At 43.9% G+C, this 18,960-nt stretch overlaps 1 protein-coding gene across 3 annotated transcripts in view; it reads right to left on the bottom strand.

Annotated features, from left to right (window-relative positions):
• LARGE1 (LARGE xylosyl- and glucuronyltransferase 1) overlaps positions 1-18,960 on the bottom strand; it is a 1,180,278-nt gene that overhangs the window by 218,028 nt on the left and 943,290 nt on the right. For all 3 annotated transcript variants that reach the window (XM_086953009.1, XM_086953010.1, XM_086953008.1), the window contains exon 7: positions 10,982-11,086. In XM_086953009.1, the coding sequence (XP_086809135.1) occupies positions 10,982-11,086 (105 nt within the window). The remainder of the gene's footprint in view (positions 1-10,981; positions 11,087-18,960) is intronic.

Here is an 18,960-nt window from a genome sequence, read left to right as displayed (position 1 = left end):
AGTAGCACGTCATTTTTAACATAAAGGGGCACCCATGACAAAAGGCTGACCCTTGCACAATGGAGACATTTTATGACATACGGGGGCATTCACAGCATAATTAAAAAAAAACTCAATCAATTCTTGGAAAGCATCAGGTTTCGCTAGCTTAGCACAGCATTAAAAGACTTGAATATTTAATAACTCCTTTTGGAGCATATGGATTTTTAGTTAATTTACGTGAAAATTGGACTTTCATTAGTACTATGATTAATGATTGTGCCATTTGATAAAAAATTTTCAAAATGTTCTCTCACCCACTCCTGACGCAGATGAACTAGGGGGAATGTATTACATCTATTTTCTAATGTGGTTCAGTGTATGTCTTACCAACACATGGTTTCAAAACTCATGCATAACCACACAATGTCTTTATAGCGCAAGCCTTTACCATGCATATGCCTTCACCACGCATGCCTTTACATATATACCACTGCTTCCACGCAACCACAGTTGGTCAGAGCTCACAAGAGGGGTTTCACGTGATTTTAATGAAATGGTGTAAAGACAGATGTGTTTCGGCTACTGTATTCGTCAATGTCAGCGTTCAGAGACTCGAGACGTCATTAAATTCATTCACATTCATTGGTCAATACCAATTCTTTATAATTGATGAAGAACTATCAACCAAATATCAATTCTGTCAGTTCTCAAAACCGTAGCAGCCATCTAATAATGGGGAATATATACATTTCATTCATATTTTGAAGACAAATTCCCAACCGAAACATGATTAAATGTTTAAAGTTTGCTTCCAATTATCCCCATATCAGTGTATGCTACCCACAGAAATGTGATTGGTATGGTCTTTACAATGGTGGGGAGCACACTGTGTTCTTTAAATACCCCTCACACACCAAAAGGACCCCGTCCTGAAGAAGAAGCCTTTGGTTCGAAACATGTCGACGCACATGAGCGGTATTGTACATTAAATACAAAAAGGCCTCCGCCACACCCCTTTTAACAATACCAGCACGAAGGCCCAATAAAAACTTTTTTTTAGACCTCACATGCCAGGTATTTTTTAATAATCCACGCACTAACTCACTCCTGACCGAACCACTCAGTGATTATTTGATACCCTCACGCACCACACATAGTATTTATATCAGTGCTTCCGCGTAGTCTCTGGTTAGTAGCACACCGCATTCCGTAGAGGGATGCGAAGACCCCTATGATGAAGCATGACACCAAGGGTCCTTTTGGTGTGTGAGGGGTATTTAAAGAACACAGTGTGCTCCCTTCCATTGTAGGGACCATACCAATCACATTTCTGTGGATTCATCTTGTTTATTTATATTGTGGCCGGGGAGACCGAATCCACTATTCTCTCCACTCCCCTTTTGTTAAATGTAAGTGTATGCTACCCTGCAGCTTATTATGCCATTCATGGGCAATCAGTGTGATTCAAAGATAATAAAATTTCTCTCTACACCACATATGTAACCATCAAAATGTGAGACCATCTAATAAATGGTGGTTTGTGGAAGATCTTGAAATCCAATCCAATCCAATCCAAGTGCTGGAGTCTGGGGTAATCTGTTTGTAAGACCGGCCTCTGCACACAATGAAGATCCATTCGTTCTGAATACGACGGGGCACTTGTTACTAGAGGAGAACTTCTTTCCTCGGTTTCAATTCCTATTCTGTGACAATAAGAACTCAAGACTTTGAGAAGAGGAACTCTTTGCTTTGCCAGGAAGCCAGCCAGACTGACCTCCACTAAAGATTCATTAACAGAGACTGGCTTGCAGGTAACTAAAACACAATTCCTCTGACCTCCAAACATATGAACGGATAGCCGTGGGCCCCTCAAGATGGTCTTTTGTCCAGCTTGGAAGAAGACTATGCTGACTATGTATGGCCACAGATGAAGATTTAACTGGCTGTAGAGAATTGTGGTCATTGTCGCAAATACACTACAGTGCCATGCAGAATCACTGCCCCATTCCAGACTAACAAGCCAACAAACATCTGTAGGTCTTGTAACCCAAAACTCAGCCTTTTAGCTATCTTTCTAACTCTTTGTGCAAATATAGCTAGCTGTCATTATTTTAATCTAAGTTTCTAAGTCTTAGGATTGCTTGTGTGCGATGTGTGCATCATCTCTTTATAAGTATTGTTCCAAGTCAGTAGTGTGTGGTGCGTCTACAATGCACATCCCATCAACTGGTCGATTTTGTTTTCATCTAGTGATGTATGTACACCTAACACAAGGTGTGCAAAAAATATGTTGACCAGTGCTTTTGTCAGTGTGCATCTGTTTGACTGTTTTTTGTGTGTACCTATTTGTACCCATATGTTAGAGTGTGCCGTAGGCGGTTTCCCCATTAGGGCTCTGGGGTTGCTCCGATCTGAAATTTCTACACATTTACCTCAAAAAAGTATTAAATAGATTGATTAATTTAGAGATATGATTGTTATAAAAAGTTTTTATTGGGCCTCTAAACAAATCAATGTATGTTAAATCTGGGCTGTTTGTCCCAGGCTGCTTGCCCCGCCTTCACCAGCATTAGCTCCCACCCTTCCCCATTCGTCACACGGTAGAACTTAATGTAAGCATGCATGAGCACCTTGTCCTCTATTTTGGTAAGTGTCAAAATGCTAATCTTGTGTTATGTATATTGTGCTGAAACCCCTCGTCACACTAAACTCTCCCACAATGACATCCCAGGCTCTGGCTGTAGGTTGCTGGCCCCTTTAGAAGTGAGCGTGCGCATTTCAAGAGAGAGAGAGAGGACTAGAAAGTTAGTCCGTGTCCCCGTGGGATTATATGTATTATCAAAGAAGACTAGCTCAATATGACCATTAGTGTCAAGACTCTGATTAGTGGGCACCTTGTTGGTGAGTTCATGAAGCCCTCACCCACCAACCTAGTTGGTGGCATGCTTCATCATCGGGCCCACCCAGTAACACCTAATGTGTCCCGGGTGTGCTACAATGCCTGATAACAGAGAAGCTGGTATGTTACTGAGAGTGCAGTGTGGGGTGTTTAGTGAAATGTCAGTTAAAACGGCTTGGTGAGGGTCCCAGTACCCGAGGGTAAATTAAATTGCGCCATCCTCGTACTACCGGAGTACGAGGACGGCGCAACAGGTACAAGGCAGGCTCTGACCAGAAAGGCTGATCACTCCCTTACCGCTTCACTCAAGGAAGCATTGGCTGCTAAATCTCAGCATATACATGAGAAGGGAATCCCCCTCTCACACTTAGAGAAACACCTTAGTGAGTGTAACACATAATCTGGATTACACTCCCCAATCCTTTTTAACTTTCACTAGCACTATTTTTTAATAGGTCCTGAGGAAAGCCAGATTAATTCCAAGGCACTGGCTGAAACATGTCGACCAACTGATGGATGTAGGGGGTGTTAACTCGCCACCCTAACATCCCCAAGCCTTATTTTAACCGCTGACGGCGGCCCAGTTATTAGAATTTAATTTACCCTCGAGTACTGGGACCCTCGCCAAGCCGTTTTAACTGACATTTCACTAAACACCCCACACTGCACTCTCAGTAACATACCAGCTCCGCTGTAATCAGGCGTCGTAGCACACCCGGGACACATTAGGTGTTACTGGGTGGGCCCGATGATGAAGCATGCCACCAACTAGGTTGGTGGGTGAGGGCTTCATGAACTCACCAACAAGGTGCCCATGACAAAACTAATCAGACCCTTTAGAAGTAAAGCTGCTGTATTTGCACCCCCATAAAACTGACCCAAAAAGACAAGCAGGGTTCTTGTTCCTGTGCAAAGTTGATCCAAATATCTGAGTCAAGTGCAAAGGGATAAATGTGTGTAAATAGTTATGACAGTTACAAGCTATATGGCATTAAACCGGGCCCTATCTTTACGCCCTTAACATTAATGCCAAAGACATGGATTTATTTACGAACAATGAATGTTAAAAAGGTCAATTTAATTCCTCTTATTTGACTTTTTACCTAATATTCATTCCCCAAGAGTGCTAGCTATTTCATCATGTGGTGTTTCTGTATTTTTTTCGTGCATCTTATTAGTTTTGCATAGTGCATATTTTGAGTCATTGCAGGTGATTATGAAGGGGTTTTGATTGAGAGCTCTGGTGCTGAGGCTGAAAGCAAAGTGCCTGTCAGTGGGTTGGCCTCTCTGCAGAGCACACTGAACATGTATTCCAGTTGCAATTGAAATTATTTGTAAATGTGTGTGAAGGGTGTACACAGATGTCAAAATATTTATATGGCAAAAGTGAAAGGAAATAAAGGGCTTAAGTGTGAGTGAGTGCAGTGTAGGTTTGGGGGTGGTGAAGCGAGTGAGATGTGAGGAAGTGCATTCTGGGGAGAGTAAAAAGAGGGTGCCGAAGAGGAAAGAGATGAGGTTGAAGCTGTGCAGAGAAAAAGAACATGCATGATTAACAAAGCTCAGATAGCTGAAGGCCGAAACTCCTTCCACAGGCCTCAATAATATTTCATTCACAGACTCACAGTTTAAACTTTAAACATTTCCAATGTTAATTATTTATAACAAATCATTATTGTTACTCATTTAACTTACACAGCTAACAACCACTGACAAAGCCAATCATACTGACAGATTGCAGGTGTATGTCAGGTGTTGTGTAATATATCTGGATGTAATACCATCTCAGAGAGAAACCAAAATACCGGTCGGGTGGCGCACTATGGGAATCACAGTAATGTATTTTACATGTTCCCTTTTAGAGAGCCATCAATATTTTTCATCTTACTTAAAGACCTGTCAGCACATATTATGTATGACTGATTGCAACCAGCAGCTGTGGGCGCTCCCTGAAGCATGGTTAGAGCATTTTCTTCTAAAGTCGATGCTACATGCAGTGCAAGGCACTGGGCAAGCACACATTTTAAAGGGATGAATGTGTTGTGCTGTACAATTGGCACTGTAATTGTTGGACATATTAATGCAGTACGCTACAGGCATAAAAATGCACAATTGGCCAATTAAAAAAAAAAAATCTCGGGAGGAGCCACCTTGGACCCCACATTTCACAACTAAGCTTCCTCGCTTAGCTCGCTACATTAAAAGTCATACCCCAACTTTTACGCCACACCACTTTCAAATGTCACCAGCTGCCACTGCAGTGTGCATAGTCACATCAGTATGTCTATTGGAGTGTGCAGGCATGGTAAGACTGTCTGTGAAGGTATGCTACGGTTTGCAAGATTATAAGAAGGAAGATGGACTGTTTGTAGGGCGCCTCATGCGTGTACCAATTGAGAAAGCAGATAGCCATTCTTTGATTTTTTTATCCAAGAACATGCACATTTCAATGCGAGTACTTTCCTTACACCTTATCCCGCTCATACAAATACATGTATTATAACTAAAAGAGGTACCCATTTTATCAACCTCCGCAATGAAAGATACTATCTGTGCTGATGACATTCCATAGATTAGACATGTGGTGCCTTAGCCACCTAAACTATGCTGGATGTGTACAAAACAGCATATCTGCAAAGACCTCATTCCACTCACTTCTGAGATCAAGCTGAAGGGATGCACTGTACACCTTCCTCTCTCTGCAGCTTCACGCCGCCTCCTCCCTCTGTATTTGGGCAGTTTCTTCTCTCCGTTAACAAGATCTGACATTTGTATCTGCCAGGAACAGCGTCCCGCTGTGCAGCACACACATCTCAAAAATCAGTCTTAGGTGAGAATATGAATCTCTACCCAGCGGGATCAAAAGGACGTGTGCCATTTTGCAGTGGCGGTGTCAAGAGGTTTTGCGTTTTTTAATAACATTGTTAGGACAGAGGACCGAGTCCTCAAATGGCTGCCGCCATATCTTTGTTAATGAATTGACAGCCAGTCGCATGTTATCTCAAGATCCGTTGGCTCCGCTGATCCTTTGCAGCATGAAATATCTTTACATTTTGAACCTTTGTTTCTCAAAATCGACTGAATGGATTTACATCACATCACAAAAAGCACGCTTTCTGGACCAAGATCTAAGTTTCTGCCAAATGTGGTGTAATCCTGTTCAGCAGTTTTTGCGGCATCAATGTTCAATGCTCTTATAGAAAAAAATGAATGGGGAAAATATGTTTTGGGACCCTCCCCCTTTTTCTGGGCCCCTTGCTTGATCACATGAAAAGGAAGGAGCTGAATTGGATGAGACTTTTTGTTTTCAAAGTTTAGTGAAGATTCATCAAATGACAGCAATGTTATAAACAAACTAAAAAATGTTTTTTTTATGGAAATGTGGTCTTAACTATAACCCACCAGTGGGTATCACCTCTGGGTAATTATATATACATTTTATTTTGCATAGTGGACAAGAAGTCAAGTCTTGTCCCACTAGGGCTGAATTTTGCGCATTTCTAATTATTATATTTTTTTCAGTAAGGGATCAGTACACGTAAAGGCCCATTTGCATATTCTTCCCAATCCTGATCGCACAAATAACTTTAAATATTTGGGATTGTTTCAAGTAGGATATTGATTTAACTTGCATTTTTATCTGACTTGCTTATTTTGCCACTAGTTTTGTTGACTCTGAAGTGGGGGGTGGCTTCATCTTCTACTTGTCATTTGTATAAAGAGCACTTTTTGAGTTAGTCATTGTTTGAGTAGCTGTATTTAGGGAGGTATCACACTATGAACTGTCAAGAACATTCCCTCATTCTAGGATAAGGAGTTAATCCATCTGTATTTAAGATGGTGCATAAACAGACGTGTACTACGTGCATTTACATACTATGCATAGTTATCCATTAGAAGATAGCACTAACTCAGAGGGAGAGTTATCCTTTCACTATTTTTATGTTGATTGTGCGTAGTACCATGAGAATTGAGCCGTTGTGCTGTGAGCAAGGCTCTGTGAGCCGAAACGTGTCATGGGCTTTGTTGAATAAATCTTCACTTCCATCATGTCTCCTGAGAAAGAGCTTTCTTCCTTTCCGCCGCAAGGGAAGAGATATATACACACACACATATATATATAAGACATGTATATATTCTCTTTTTCTTGCTTTGTTATGGCAGTAGGTATAGAACAGAAATTTTGTATTTCCAATGTGAGTATAAGGTATACTAAATCTTCTTTACTGAGAAAGTAAAACATTAAAATGTATTTGCCTGAGGTATAAAAAGGGAGAAGACAACAGTGACAAAGGACAGTTTACTTCCTATTACATCCAGAATCACAATGCTCAGGTTTCCATATGCATTTATTTTTTACAGTCATATACATTCAGAGAAGTTCAGTTTAAGTGCACATACAGTGCTGATGCCACAACGCACAAAAGTGAGCATTGTGCGTAACACCAGCGAACAGCGATAGTGTCAAAAGGCACAAGCTGATTATTCTATAAGCACGTAGAGCACTAGTTTGTTCATCTTCTCTTGCAGGTTATGTCCATATGGATTTGTTGACGTTTCGACCCTTGTGGCCATTTGTCTTCTCAGGACAAATTGTAATAAGAGTTCCTCAGAACAGATCCATCTAATCAATGATCCCATAGACACATGGACTGTACAGAATTGGTAACACACACCTTACACGAAAAGAGGACTGAATCCCGGCAAGCTGGAACACAAAGGCGGAGGCCACAGATGTCCTCTCTGACAACAAAGATCATGTCCATCCAGCAACAGAATGGCGTAACCTTACAGGAAACCAGTGAGACCACGACAACACAGGATATCGCATAAAATTCTAATGAGGCCGTTCCACTGATCCCAGTCAATACTGTAGATCCATGGACATTATACCTTCCTGTGTCATACATGATCTATGTTGCTCCATCTCTGCAGAGAGGCCAGTGAATATCTTTATGATACCATACAAGGGGGGTAACAATGCCACCAGGCACAGATTACAGAACAGCAAGAACAAACCACCGCTGTGCTAAACCCACATCTTCCAGGAACTCAATTCCAAAATGAGAACAAACAATACAAGACAGAGAATAATAGTAGCACAGAGGTATATGGTCCTGCTTACACAGGTTTGGTGGAATGGTGGAAAACCAGCTCCTGCCTTCCATCCTCCCTTTTCTGTGGCGCCCCAATGACACAAGCCACCATGATCCAATCAAACAACCAGCAGAAAGAGAAACCAAGACTGTTTCTACGTTAACCAGGAGAGGTTGGGCCCCAAAGACCAATCAAAAAGACAGCCAGCCTCCCCATAATAGCAAGTTAAGCTGTCAATCAACATGATTGTCTCAAAGGATCAACCCAGCTAAGCAATTAAAACGTACACAGATCATCACTTTTTAATTAAAGTATCTTCCAGACAGATATATTTTTCAAAACATTATTTTGCAATGTAAATCACGTATTATTTGAAGGTAGAAGTTAAACATATTGAGGGATTACACAGGGCGTGCTGTGACAATTTCCACCTGTGATAATGTGCAAAATGTGTGTTCAGTGTGAAACATAAGAGTTGTTGGTCATTGGCTGTAGACCATTGTTACTCATTATAGCACTGAATGAGATATTTTATCACCCTTTTAATGCTCCACGTGCAAGCAGTCTCAGAAGGAGAGCAGGAAAACAAGGGTGTGTGTGTGTTACGGGGGAGGGAGGGACTGACCGGCCAGTTAGATTCCTTGGTCTGTGGTGGAGAGTGAGGACACCTTGAGAACAACAGATCCAAAGTATTTAGAAAAGGTAAGAGCTCTGCCCAGTGGAGGTTTACACTTTGATGAGGTGACCGGCATCTCCTTTTGAGAACCCTGCAGGCCTTGAGGTGAGCTCCCCACCTGACTGAAGAGACTCTTACTGCCTTCATAGCAACCTCTATGCGGGCTGCTCTGGCCCACGAAGGGGGCCCTCCTAAGAGGGCGGCCCCCCTTAGTGCCACATGATGGCACAGGAGAAAGCTGCCAGTGTTTGGGACCCCTAAGGGTCTACATGCCCGTGTCACTTCCAGGCAGGAGTGGGCGGGGGTGAAGTACATATACCTCTCTCGCCCACTGGACACAATCTTTTCCCGCTGCCCTGATGCCGTTTCTCTCCCCACTGCTTACCCGGCGTACAGGCAGGGGCTGGGGCTGTTTTTGTGCAAGTTATTATTTTGTGTTACAGGGCGATCCAGAGGCTGTAAGGTACAGAGGGGTACCCTCTGCACGAGCACCACAAGAGTGCAAAGGCCAAATATCCCCAGGACAGTCCTCACGTTGGACCCTGGAGGAGCGACGGCGCCCCGTTAGTCCTAGGGGCGGTTGTGGACCTGAGCAATCGGGTTTGCCTGCAACGCTCCGCCACCCTTCTGGGGACGTGAGTAATGGGGTGGAAGGGCGGTCTACTAGTGGGAGGGGCTATTCCCTCCCCCAAATCTGGCAAACACCGGTTGGCTAGGGCCACGTTGTAATTTGGCTAATCAGGAGGGCAGGCGGCAAGGGGCGGCCTAGCCTGGGATCGCCCATAAGATATCCCACCATGTTGGCATATTTGCTATGCAAATAAACCTGCAGCAATTTTCTCCACAAAGAAGGTGTCTTGTCTGTTTATTTCTCCAGGTTATTGCTGTGGGGTGGTGGGGAGTGTTGCAGATATTGGCACTCTGGCTGTTCTCACAGGAGAGAAGCGAGGGGATGTCAAGTTTTCAGCCCGCAAGGCAAATGTCTTTGTTTTTAAGAAACAAATTACCAAAATGGAGTTGTGTCTGAAAAACAAAGAAAATGGCCGCCGGCCATTATGGGGTTTGCTCCAAGCATGAGGTCATTTACGTTACTTTTGGTTTGGGACCACTGGGCCATGCTTGGCAGTCTAAAACAGAAATAAAGTAGACATCGGAAAGAGCGCCCTAAATATGGTGTGTTTTCCACTGGGCATGGCTGACAGATGAGTCACAGGTTTCTGGCGGCACAGACAGCAGCGGCTCGGCTGCCACAATCCACCTCTAGATAAGATGACTGAACAGCAGGCGGGTAGCTACACCACTCTATGACCGGGGACCATCCTGACTCTTGTTTTCACCGGAATGACTAGGCCACATATTACAGAATCACCCAGTGCTTAATTTGAGCCGGTGGTTTCCGGTACTTTTTGTCTAATTTAGAGATGAGCACAACAGTTGTTTAGTGATTCAATATGTATCAAAAACGACTAACACCTGCCACCCAAGCCATTCTTATAGCTGTGGGGGCCTGGAATCGTCTGAAGTGTCCCTATTGTAGGGGTGTGTGTTGGTTGGTAGTTGTATGGGTGCCGTCTTTGCCAGTGCAGTAGGGGCAATGGGTGATGCCAGCTCCAATGGCCTCTTGACGAGGCCCTGGCACAAATATTTGTACAAATTAAGCACTGACCCTGCCACGGCCACGGCCCGACAATCCCACAAAGACCTGGGAGGCCATTTTGGGTACAGTCTCGACCGCCTACTGACTTTGGGGAAGACGGGTCCTCAGACTTGGGGAGCATCTGCGTCCTTCCTGAAGCTACCTTCACACTTGAGAGGATGAATTAATATGCAGCATGACACTGATCCTTTCAACAGCGCTTAAAACGACAAAGGTCGATTTCTGTAACTGCTCTCAAACAAACCGAAATCGCTAAGTCATTTTAACTGTTCACTGTGCAAAGTGCTCTGAAGCCCGTCAGGTCTAGTCCACGCTACATAGAACTTGAACGAAAATGGATACAATGTGCTTGGAAAATGTGAGCGTCTCTTTCCCATCTCACACTCTGATTTCAAGTCATAAGGCAATTTCTAGACCCCAGAGCCCTAAACATACACGGTGGACAGGTAAGGTATTCTGAACCGAGATTTTATAGCGGCAGCTTAAGGAATTGCACACCTGTGGATATAGAATTTACTGTTAAACATGCAAATTAAACATACGGGTTATGGTGTCAATGATTCTCTGCTTTCAAAACCCCAAGTAAAAGGTTTCTACGTTATGTGGAATCTGCTCAACAAGACAGGCCAGAAAACCGAAGCAGTGACTGCATTAGGCCATCCCAGCGCCTCACCTGTGTTGTATCCCCTTCCAAGCGCTGGCCAAGGCCGGTGATTCTTCCAGAGGTTCCCCAGGTACCAGTCGCTCTGGTTCTCCACAAGGCCCAGAACCTGCTGACCTAAAAAAATAGAAAGAAAGGAGAAATTAGTGGCACTGTGAATGAGTCTGACAGGGGAATGACAACTTGTCTAGGAGAGCAACATTGTAGCCAACAAGAATCGGGAGGCAATCTGGCAGAAAGTGCACTGCAGCAACTAAGCATATAAAGGAACTCAGGTGTACAAACATTCTGTGGTACATTATGTTGTGATAAACAGGTGCTCACGAGCACACGTCTAACCGTACTATCTTTATCCTTAGAGGCAGGTAGTACAGGGGCGGCTCCTCCGCAATGGCAGAGGAGCGTCGCCCCACTGGCTCAGAGCCAGCCGCTGAAAAAAAAAAAAAGATATTCTATCATCATTTTATTTTTCACCTGATGGCTCAGCCAGCGCGTGCAGGGAGGGGTGGTGCCGGGGCCGTGGGAGGAGGACTGGTTGGTGCACTTTTAAATGCGCATGTGTGTTTGGCCGTTGATCTTAATCCGGCCAAACACACATGCACACTTGGGTTTCTCCAACCAGTCTGTACTGAACAGCTGGGTTGGAGAAGCAGCACAGACTCCCTGCGCCTGAGCAGAGTGTCAAATCAGCTCACTCAGGCCAATCCCCGCGCTGCTCTCAGAGCGAGAGCAGCGTGGTGATTGCACAGGGAGTCTGTGATGCTGTCCCGGTGTCTGCTGGGACCAGGAAGAAGAACACCGAGGCACTATACAGGAGGCAGCCGGCAGCTACAGATAAGTCTTCCTTGAAAAAAAATCCTTTAAAACCCCCCCTCCCCATTGAGCCCCCTCCACCCGCCTCACCACTTTCTGTTTGTGGCGGCCACCACTGGTTGTGCACATATCCTCCACTCTGCTCTTAATCTGGCATTGGGCTTCAGAATCTTGGGGGTCCCGTGTTCAGGCCCTAAGAATGCACCTCATGCGTGAGACAAGATCAGTTACTCTGTAAAAATTAGTGCTCAATTTGTGAAAATGAACAACCATACATACATACACACACTATCTTATCTATCTATCCATCAATTCATACTACTAGGGCTTAATTCCATTGTGAAAAGCTGTGTTCGTCAATTGAAAATGATTGTTTGAAATATACAAATGAATTTCTTAGACGCATTGTGGTTTAGGCATAATAACTTGATATTATGAACTAAGATTTTATGGTGGTTTATTATGTTTCATTAAGGCACTTTTTTACAGCTAGTGTTTATATTTTTTTGCACTTTCACACTGTTTTTGTTTCATTGACTGCGCATATACAGGCATTTACATTGCTTTGCATACATAGAAATTAATGTCTTACTATTGATTTGGGCATGAGTTTGCAACACATTTCATTTAAATTGATTCGAATGAATTTGTAATATTGATTATATTAGGTTGCAAACTGCACTTGCAATGAATTGGATTTCATAACGTGTAAAAATGCCCACTTACGATCAAATACTGCACGAACAATACAAGCAATGACTGTTTCTATATCTATGGAATAGCCGATGTAAACAAAATACGTCATCGGGTTGCTCCGACCATCGAGTTGCACTTGTGTATATAAACTGTCTATTTTGAACACAAAGGCGTTGTGACCAAGGCGGCTTGTGTCCGTCGAAACGCGTAAAGCCATTTATGCAGGGTGAATAAATCCCTTTTCGTGAAGCCCACGGAGTCAGTGCCTTTTTTCTAATCTGGACGAGTGAAGGTTTGGATTATATATATTATATATATATATATACATACATATACACACACACTCACGCATGCGCACACTTAGCGACTGAAAGTTCCTCCAAGGAGCTCCCCTCCGGCGCTGCCAAATGCTGGGGCTGCTATATACCAATGCTCCTTAATCTTGATTAAACCACATTTTTCTGTCTCCACTCTACACTGTAGGTTTGTGGGGCCAGTGGACCACTGGTCCCATCCTTGTATGCACGCTATTTTTCCTCCATGCAACACAGAGGATTCACGCTGTTTTGGTGGTGGTTTAAATGCGTTATTTATTTATCAGAATTTCCTCGATTTAACTTCATATTAGTTCAATAATATTGTTCATTTTCACCACATGACACAATACTTTACACACATCCAATGCATTTCGGGGTTATCGTGCACCCCTTCATCAGGGAAAGGACACTACAAACAAAACATGAAAAAATAACAGTAAAACAGTTTGTCAAACATGTGGGTTGAATGCTAACAGAGTCGGGGAGGGGTCGGTTTGTGCAGGTCGGCAGGGTGTGGTAAGTTCAAGTGTCGTTTTGTGGGTTCACCTTAATGGAACCAAAATCCCGTGAAAAAAATAATAATAAATTTGGTTGGACTATGCTTACGTGTATCACGATTGTCGTATCGCCTAGTTCTGTGGGTAAAGGGTGATGGAGAGTATGTTAAGTTAACGTATCACGGAAAAGGTTAGCGCCTGTGAAAAGTATCCAGGTGCTAGCGAAGTGAAACTAACCTGTGGGTAAATGGCGAGTTGCTCCGATCGTGTACGCGGGTCCGGGCGGAAACGCCTCTGACCGCGTTTCGTAAGATTCAAAAAGGCACAATCACGTGATATCTCCAAAGTGAAAAAAACGCTCACTCGGAATTAAAGGAACCGGGAAAACGTGAACAATGGCTCGTAGTGAGTTAAAGGAACATGACTCGGGTCAATGGATCGGGATGGGGTGATTTAGCTAGTGTATGTGACATACTGTTTTGGGTGGAGAAAAATAGAGTCTGTAACAGGTGGTTAAATACATTGTAATCAGCGGGACCAAGAAACTGGATACTTAATGGTCAGAAAATAACAGGATAAACACTGCAAAGAATAATATACAGAAAAAAGGGTAAATGAATGCGTAATCATCCGATCACACAGGAATTACTGAATCAGTCCATGAGCAACCTTATAGGTAACAAGAGAGTTCGATTCTGTTGTTTAGACCAAATGGCTTCTGTGTTGACAGTCTTTGGATCCAAGTGTTTTCTCTTTGGAGAATAAATTTAGTATTGTCTCTACCTTCACATTTTGGAATCATTTCCAGTATGGTGAACGTCGAGGGACGCCGGACGTTACTTGCATAGCACCTTAAATTGGAGAAACTTTCCCTTAAACCCGCTGTGCGCCAGCCCTACTAGTATTACTTGTTCCACTCTACACTGCCCATCTCTTTATCTCCCTTCTGCAGGTTATTTTTCATCACTGTTTTCTCCCTTTGCCACTGTCTTTCTATATTTGCTTTCTTCCTTCTCTCTCCATGTTCTGCCTTTCTCTCTCTTGCTCAAACTCTGATGATGAAATAGAGGTTCCAAGCCCCAAAAATTAGTGCTGATGGTGCCCACTGCCTGCAACCACTGACAGAAATTAAGCACTGTGTAGAACTAAATAAAGCGCCCCCTTCAACGCACTACATTTATGCATCAATTTGAATGTGAACCTCACTTTGCCCAATGACTTTCCTAACACTGCCAGACACTTTCATTGTTGCCATGCCCAAAACAAGGTACTGTTTTCTAGGATCAGGAGTGGGGCTCTAGGGGGTACGTAACCGGGACAGGACCCGTAATCCATGCTCCAAAAAATAGGACTGCCTGTTAGGAGGTAAACACCCCTAATGTCCATCAGATCATTGAAAAAGTAATTGAGGAAAAATAGTCCATCCCTTGGAAGTTTATGGTTTATTTCAGGAATAAATATCCAAGAGATTCTTTGTGTCTTTGATTTGCTTTAATTGGAATCATCAGGGTTTGAGCCTGATGTAGCAAAGTGCAGCCGACAAGTGTTTCGCCCAAAGTGGTTGGAACGCCTAGGGCTTTCTCAAGGCAAGGAATCAAAAGTAACAGTGTTCCAATCGTATTTGTATCATAACCCCAAAAGGAAGATCTGGAAAAACGGTGTCTGCGGTCATGGTGAGATGGGAAAAAGTAAACAAGATATTAACCACTGTAGTTTCTGTTGAACACAAGATTGTCAAGTTGCTGTGTGCTGCCATTTTTATTTTAATCAGGTGCTGCAATCTGTAGACCTTTGGCTACCAATTCTTTAAAATATGCACAAATTGGGCTTTTCCTCCATCGAGAAGTGTGCTTCTATGCCACAGTATTTGTCTGTTTGATGAATCATTGCACCTCCTAGGAAGTACTTGCATTACAAAGCACAAGAGACGGTTTTACACTTCTAAAGTATGCAAGATCATGGTACATTAAACTATTTACCCCATTGATGCTTTGTATGCAGAAACCAATCTTTTCTTTTTTTGTTTATTTCATTCGAGCAGTTTTAAAATATATTTTGGCAGTACACAAAATGCGAGCCAAACCTATTGGCTTTGACAATTCTGGTTTATTTTACCTCAGTACTAATTCAGAGAGCAAAGTTTCACTAGACAGACTTGTTCTGAGGGCACATGCTGTTTGTTTGACAGACCATGACCATTCATCTCAGTGCTGCTGCACCACTCATCCTTAAAGTGCACAAACGCTCTCTCACTGTCCACCTCAGTCATAGGCGAACTCGCAGTGAGGGGTGGTGCTCTGCTCTTGCACAAGGAGCACACCCACACCCCAAGCAATTTCCTTCAGTGCTGAGGACTACTATGGCACTGCATGCTATTTGAGGGCAACTTTTTTAAGCTTTAGCCAATTTATTTTTATTATTATTATTTGGAGCCTGGTTGCTACACCAACAAAAAAAGTTTTATTAAAAACCCATAATAAAACCAACATGCATTGGCAAAGCCAATGACAGACCTATTGACTTTACCAGTGCTTGTTTTATATAGTGATGCCTACTGCACTTCCACCATTTCAAACCACTGCAAATAACAGGTGTTGCTATTATCCAACTTGAAGTTATTACATTTATCAACTTGAGAAGGAATGAAAACGGAGTTGGTTTCCCCGGGGATCAAACCTAATCTTCAGACGACAGCAGACATCAGCACTGAGCGTTTGATTCTCCCAGCCAATTGTCAGCAGACACGTACGACAACAGCCATGTCCTGTAGCAGATCCTGAGCACATAAAAGCGAGTTTATTCAGGGGCAGGCCCCTAGAGTCATTAGGATTTTCAGCACCACCCCCAGTGTGAGCTGCATCTTGCGAGTGGGTGAGAGTGGTTGATCTTGGGCACGTATGAACGCCCGCACAGGTCTGCATGTGATCAGCCTGCTGGTTCTTATTTTGCACAGACCACTGAGCCGTCCGCATCGTTTTCTTAACTGTATTAGGACAGTATAGTTTGATTGCTTCTGTGCATGTGTATTGAGTTTTCCCAATTGTACTTCTTGGTATATTCTCTTTTAATTCATGCTGGTGGTTATGTGTGTGCACTAATGCCCATATAAAGGTATTATTAAGGCCTGCTTAGAATCCGCTCTTGCAGGAGTGCTTGCTGAGTTGCCCATTATTGTATGTTGTTGTTTTTTAGTTCTTTGAACTAAGGTATTGAATTTGTGTTGAGAGTGGTTTCCAACCTTGGCGATCAATCTGCCTTTAAGATCCCAGTGTGGTCTCGGACACTCTAGTGAATCAGACCCTTTGTGTATTCTTTTTCTACATGGCTTGTTTTTCCAATGAAATATCTCCTCTTGTGTCTAATTTAACATGCAAGGGATCCCTCCTGCTACGAGCCATGTAGGCCACCCTCAGCCTCCGGCAGGTGCACTGGTGCTGACACACGCACTGGCCCTGCTCAGAGGGGGTCTCTGCAAGTAGGAAGAGGCATGTCCTCTTCTGCCCTCCTCCTGAGAGCAGGCGCAGGACTTTGAGTACCAGCCCGGCGAGCCCCTCGCTGGCGGCATCCCAGCATGATCATCTCGCAGGCTTAGGGGCAGCTGCAGACCCCGCAGCGGGTGCAGCCCCCGCAGCGGGTGCAGCCCTGGCAGGGCCGATGCTGCAGCTGCCGGAGTCACCCTGGGTACCAGGACTTCAGCCAGGCTCAGCAGTGCATGTCCCATGCCCAGCCCTCCTGGAAAGGATGGAAGGTGCCCTGGCCAACATTGCCCGATACCCCAGGACAATGATTTGGCTTCGCCTCTGATTAAGTCATAACCAATTCTGTTATGGACGCGGTGCATCTGGTTGGCTACGCGCTGGCGCGGTAGCAAGGATTACGTAGAGGATTAGGGGACACGCAGAAGCCTCCATGGCCTGGAGTGCAGACGTGCCCTTCTGAGCACTGGCTCTGGGGCATCAACCAACAGGCGGGGCAGAAGTTGTGCTCAGCAGCTGGGGTGAATGGAGACACTCCATTGACCTGTCCTGCTCTCGGAGCCCACAGAACCGGAAGTGGTGGCGAGCAAGAAGGGAGCTCGCCTATTATCGCTGGCAGAGCATTTTCGAAGGTATTGTATTGTAATTGCATTTATATAGCACTTACTACCCCTGATGAGGTGTCGAAGCATGCTAGTCCGGGACCCATAGAGGATTAGAGTTGAATTAGTATATGAAACATGCAAGTACATTTTAAGTGGTGGATAGGTTAGTCAGTTATTTGGATTTGGAATGATAGCAGAAGGATAGAGGAGGACAAAGGTTTGTATTTATATAGTGCTTGTTGACGCACGCTATTCAGGAAGCCTACAAAGGATTAGTGTTGAATTAGTATGGTGAAACATGCAAGTACATTTTAAGTGCTGGATAGGTTAGTCAGTTATTTGGATTTGAAGTGATAGCAGAAGGATAGAGGAGGACAAAGGATTGTATTTATATAGCGCGTGTTGACGCACCCTATCAGGATGCCTACAAAGGATTGGTGGTGAATTAATAAGGTGAAATATGAAGTAATTTCAGTGGTGGATATTAGTCAGTTACTTGCAGTGAGAAGGATACCGGAGGGATAAAAGATTTGCATTCATATAGCACTTGTTACCCCTGATGGGTGTTGAAGCGCTTTTCTGGCGAGTAGCACGCCACTCCGGAACCCATAAAGGATTACTGTTGAAAATTAGTATAGTAAAAAAATATGAAGTGATTTGAGACTAGTATCTCTGTGGAGGGACATTAGTTTTCCAAGACAAGTGTCTGCAGTATATTGTTTTCCTGGTTGGCTTCTTTTGCCCAATATAATCAGGCCAGTGCTCCTAGGCGGAGAAAGGAGTAACCAATACACAAGTGTCACCCTAAGGTTTCACATGCACTTCGGGCCAGAGGTGGCCCCCCTCAGAGTCACTACAATGTGGGGCCATGTTATTGTTGCTGAAAGATCTGAGGAAGGGCCTTATTGAGAACACGCATCTTTCCTCCACACGAATTATCGGCGTCAAGCCAAGGAGACCACGATTTACAACGAATACTAACACGTTTCCGCATTAAATTCTTTTTACCTCCTTAAAAACCTCCCACTGGAGTCGATAATTGCTTCTAAGAAATCATTTTGCTGCAAAACTCTCAAAACACTCCTACATCAAAATATGATTTGGGGACTAACTATCTATATAACTAACTATACTTAAGGGTGGTAACATGTATTTCTTATGTGTTCTGTGCAAAGCTTCCATGTCCCTGATCCAGCACTACCTGGAGGCATACCTGTACTGACACAGAATGACTGACGTCTGTCAATCTCCTGGCATTCAGTGCAGCACGCGCCATGTCGGATAGACACTGTTCTCGTGCTGTGTCCCCTGGACTGGCCTGGTCTCTCTAGCATGACTATCTTAGTGGATTACAGCCCCGCACACTCGATCACCAGATCTACATGGTGATCAGCTGGACGGACAACATGCTCTCCGGATTCCAAATACAGCAACTTTTTTAGACCCACTTCAAGATCACGCCTGTGCATTGGTGAGGTGGACTAAAATCAACAGGTCTCTCGGTGACACAAAATACTGTAGCAATGGCAGGCTGATGTCTTTTTAATCAACTAGTAACTTGACGTGAATCAGTTACCCGGACACAGC

Source organism: Lissotriton vulgaris, chromosome 1_2, assembly GCF_964263255.1.
Source record: "Lissotriton vulgaris chromosome 1_2, aLisVul1.2, whole genome shotgun sequence".
Classification (NCBI taxonomy): domain Eukaryota; kingdom Metazoa; phylum Chordata; class Amphibia; order Caudata; family Salamandridae; genus Lissotriton; species Lissotriton vulgaris.
Note: the sequence above shows the minus strand (reverse complement) of the source record. Positions and strands in the feature narration are given on the sequence as shown.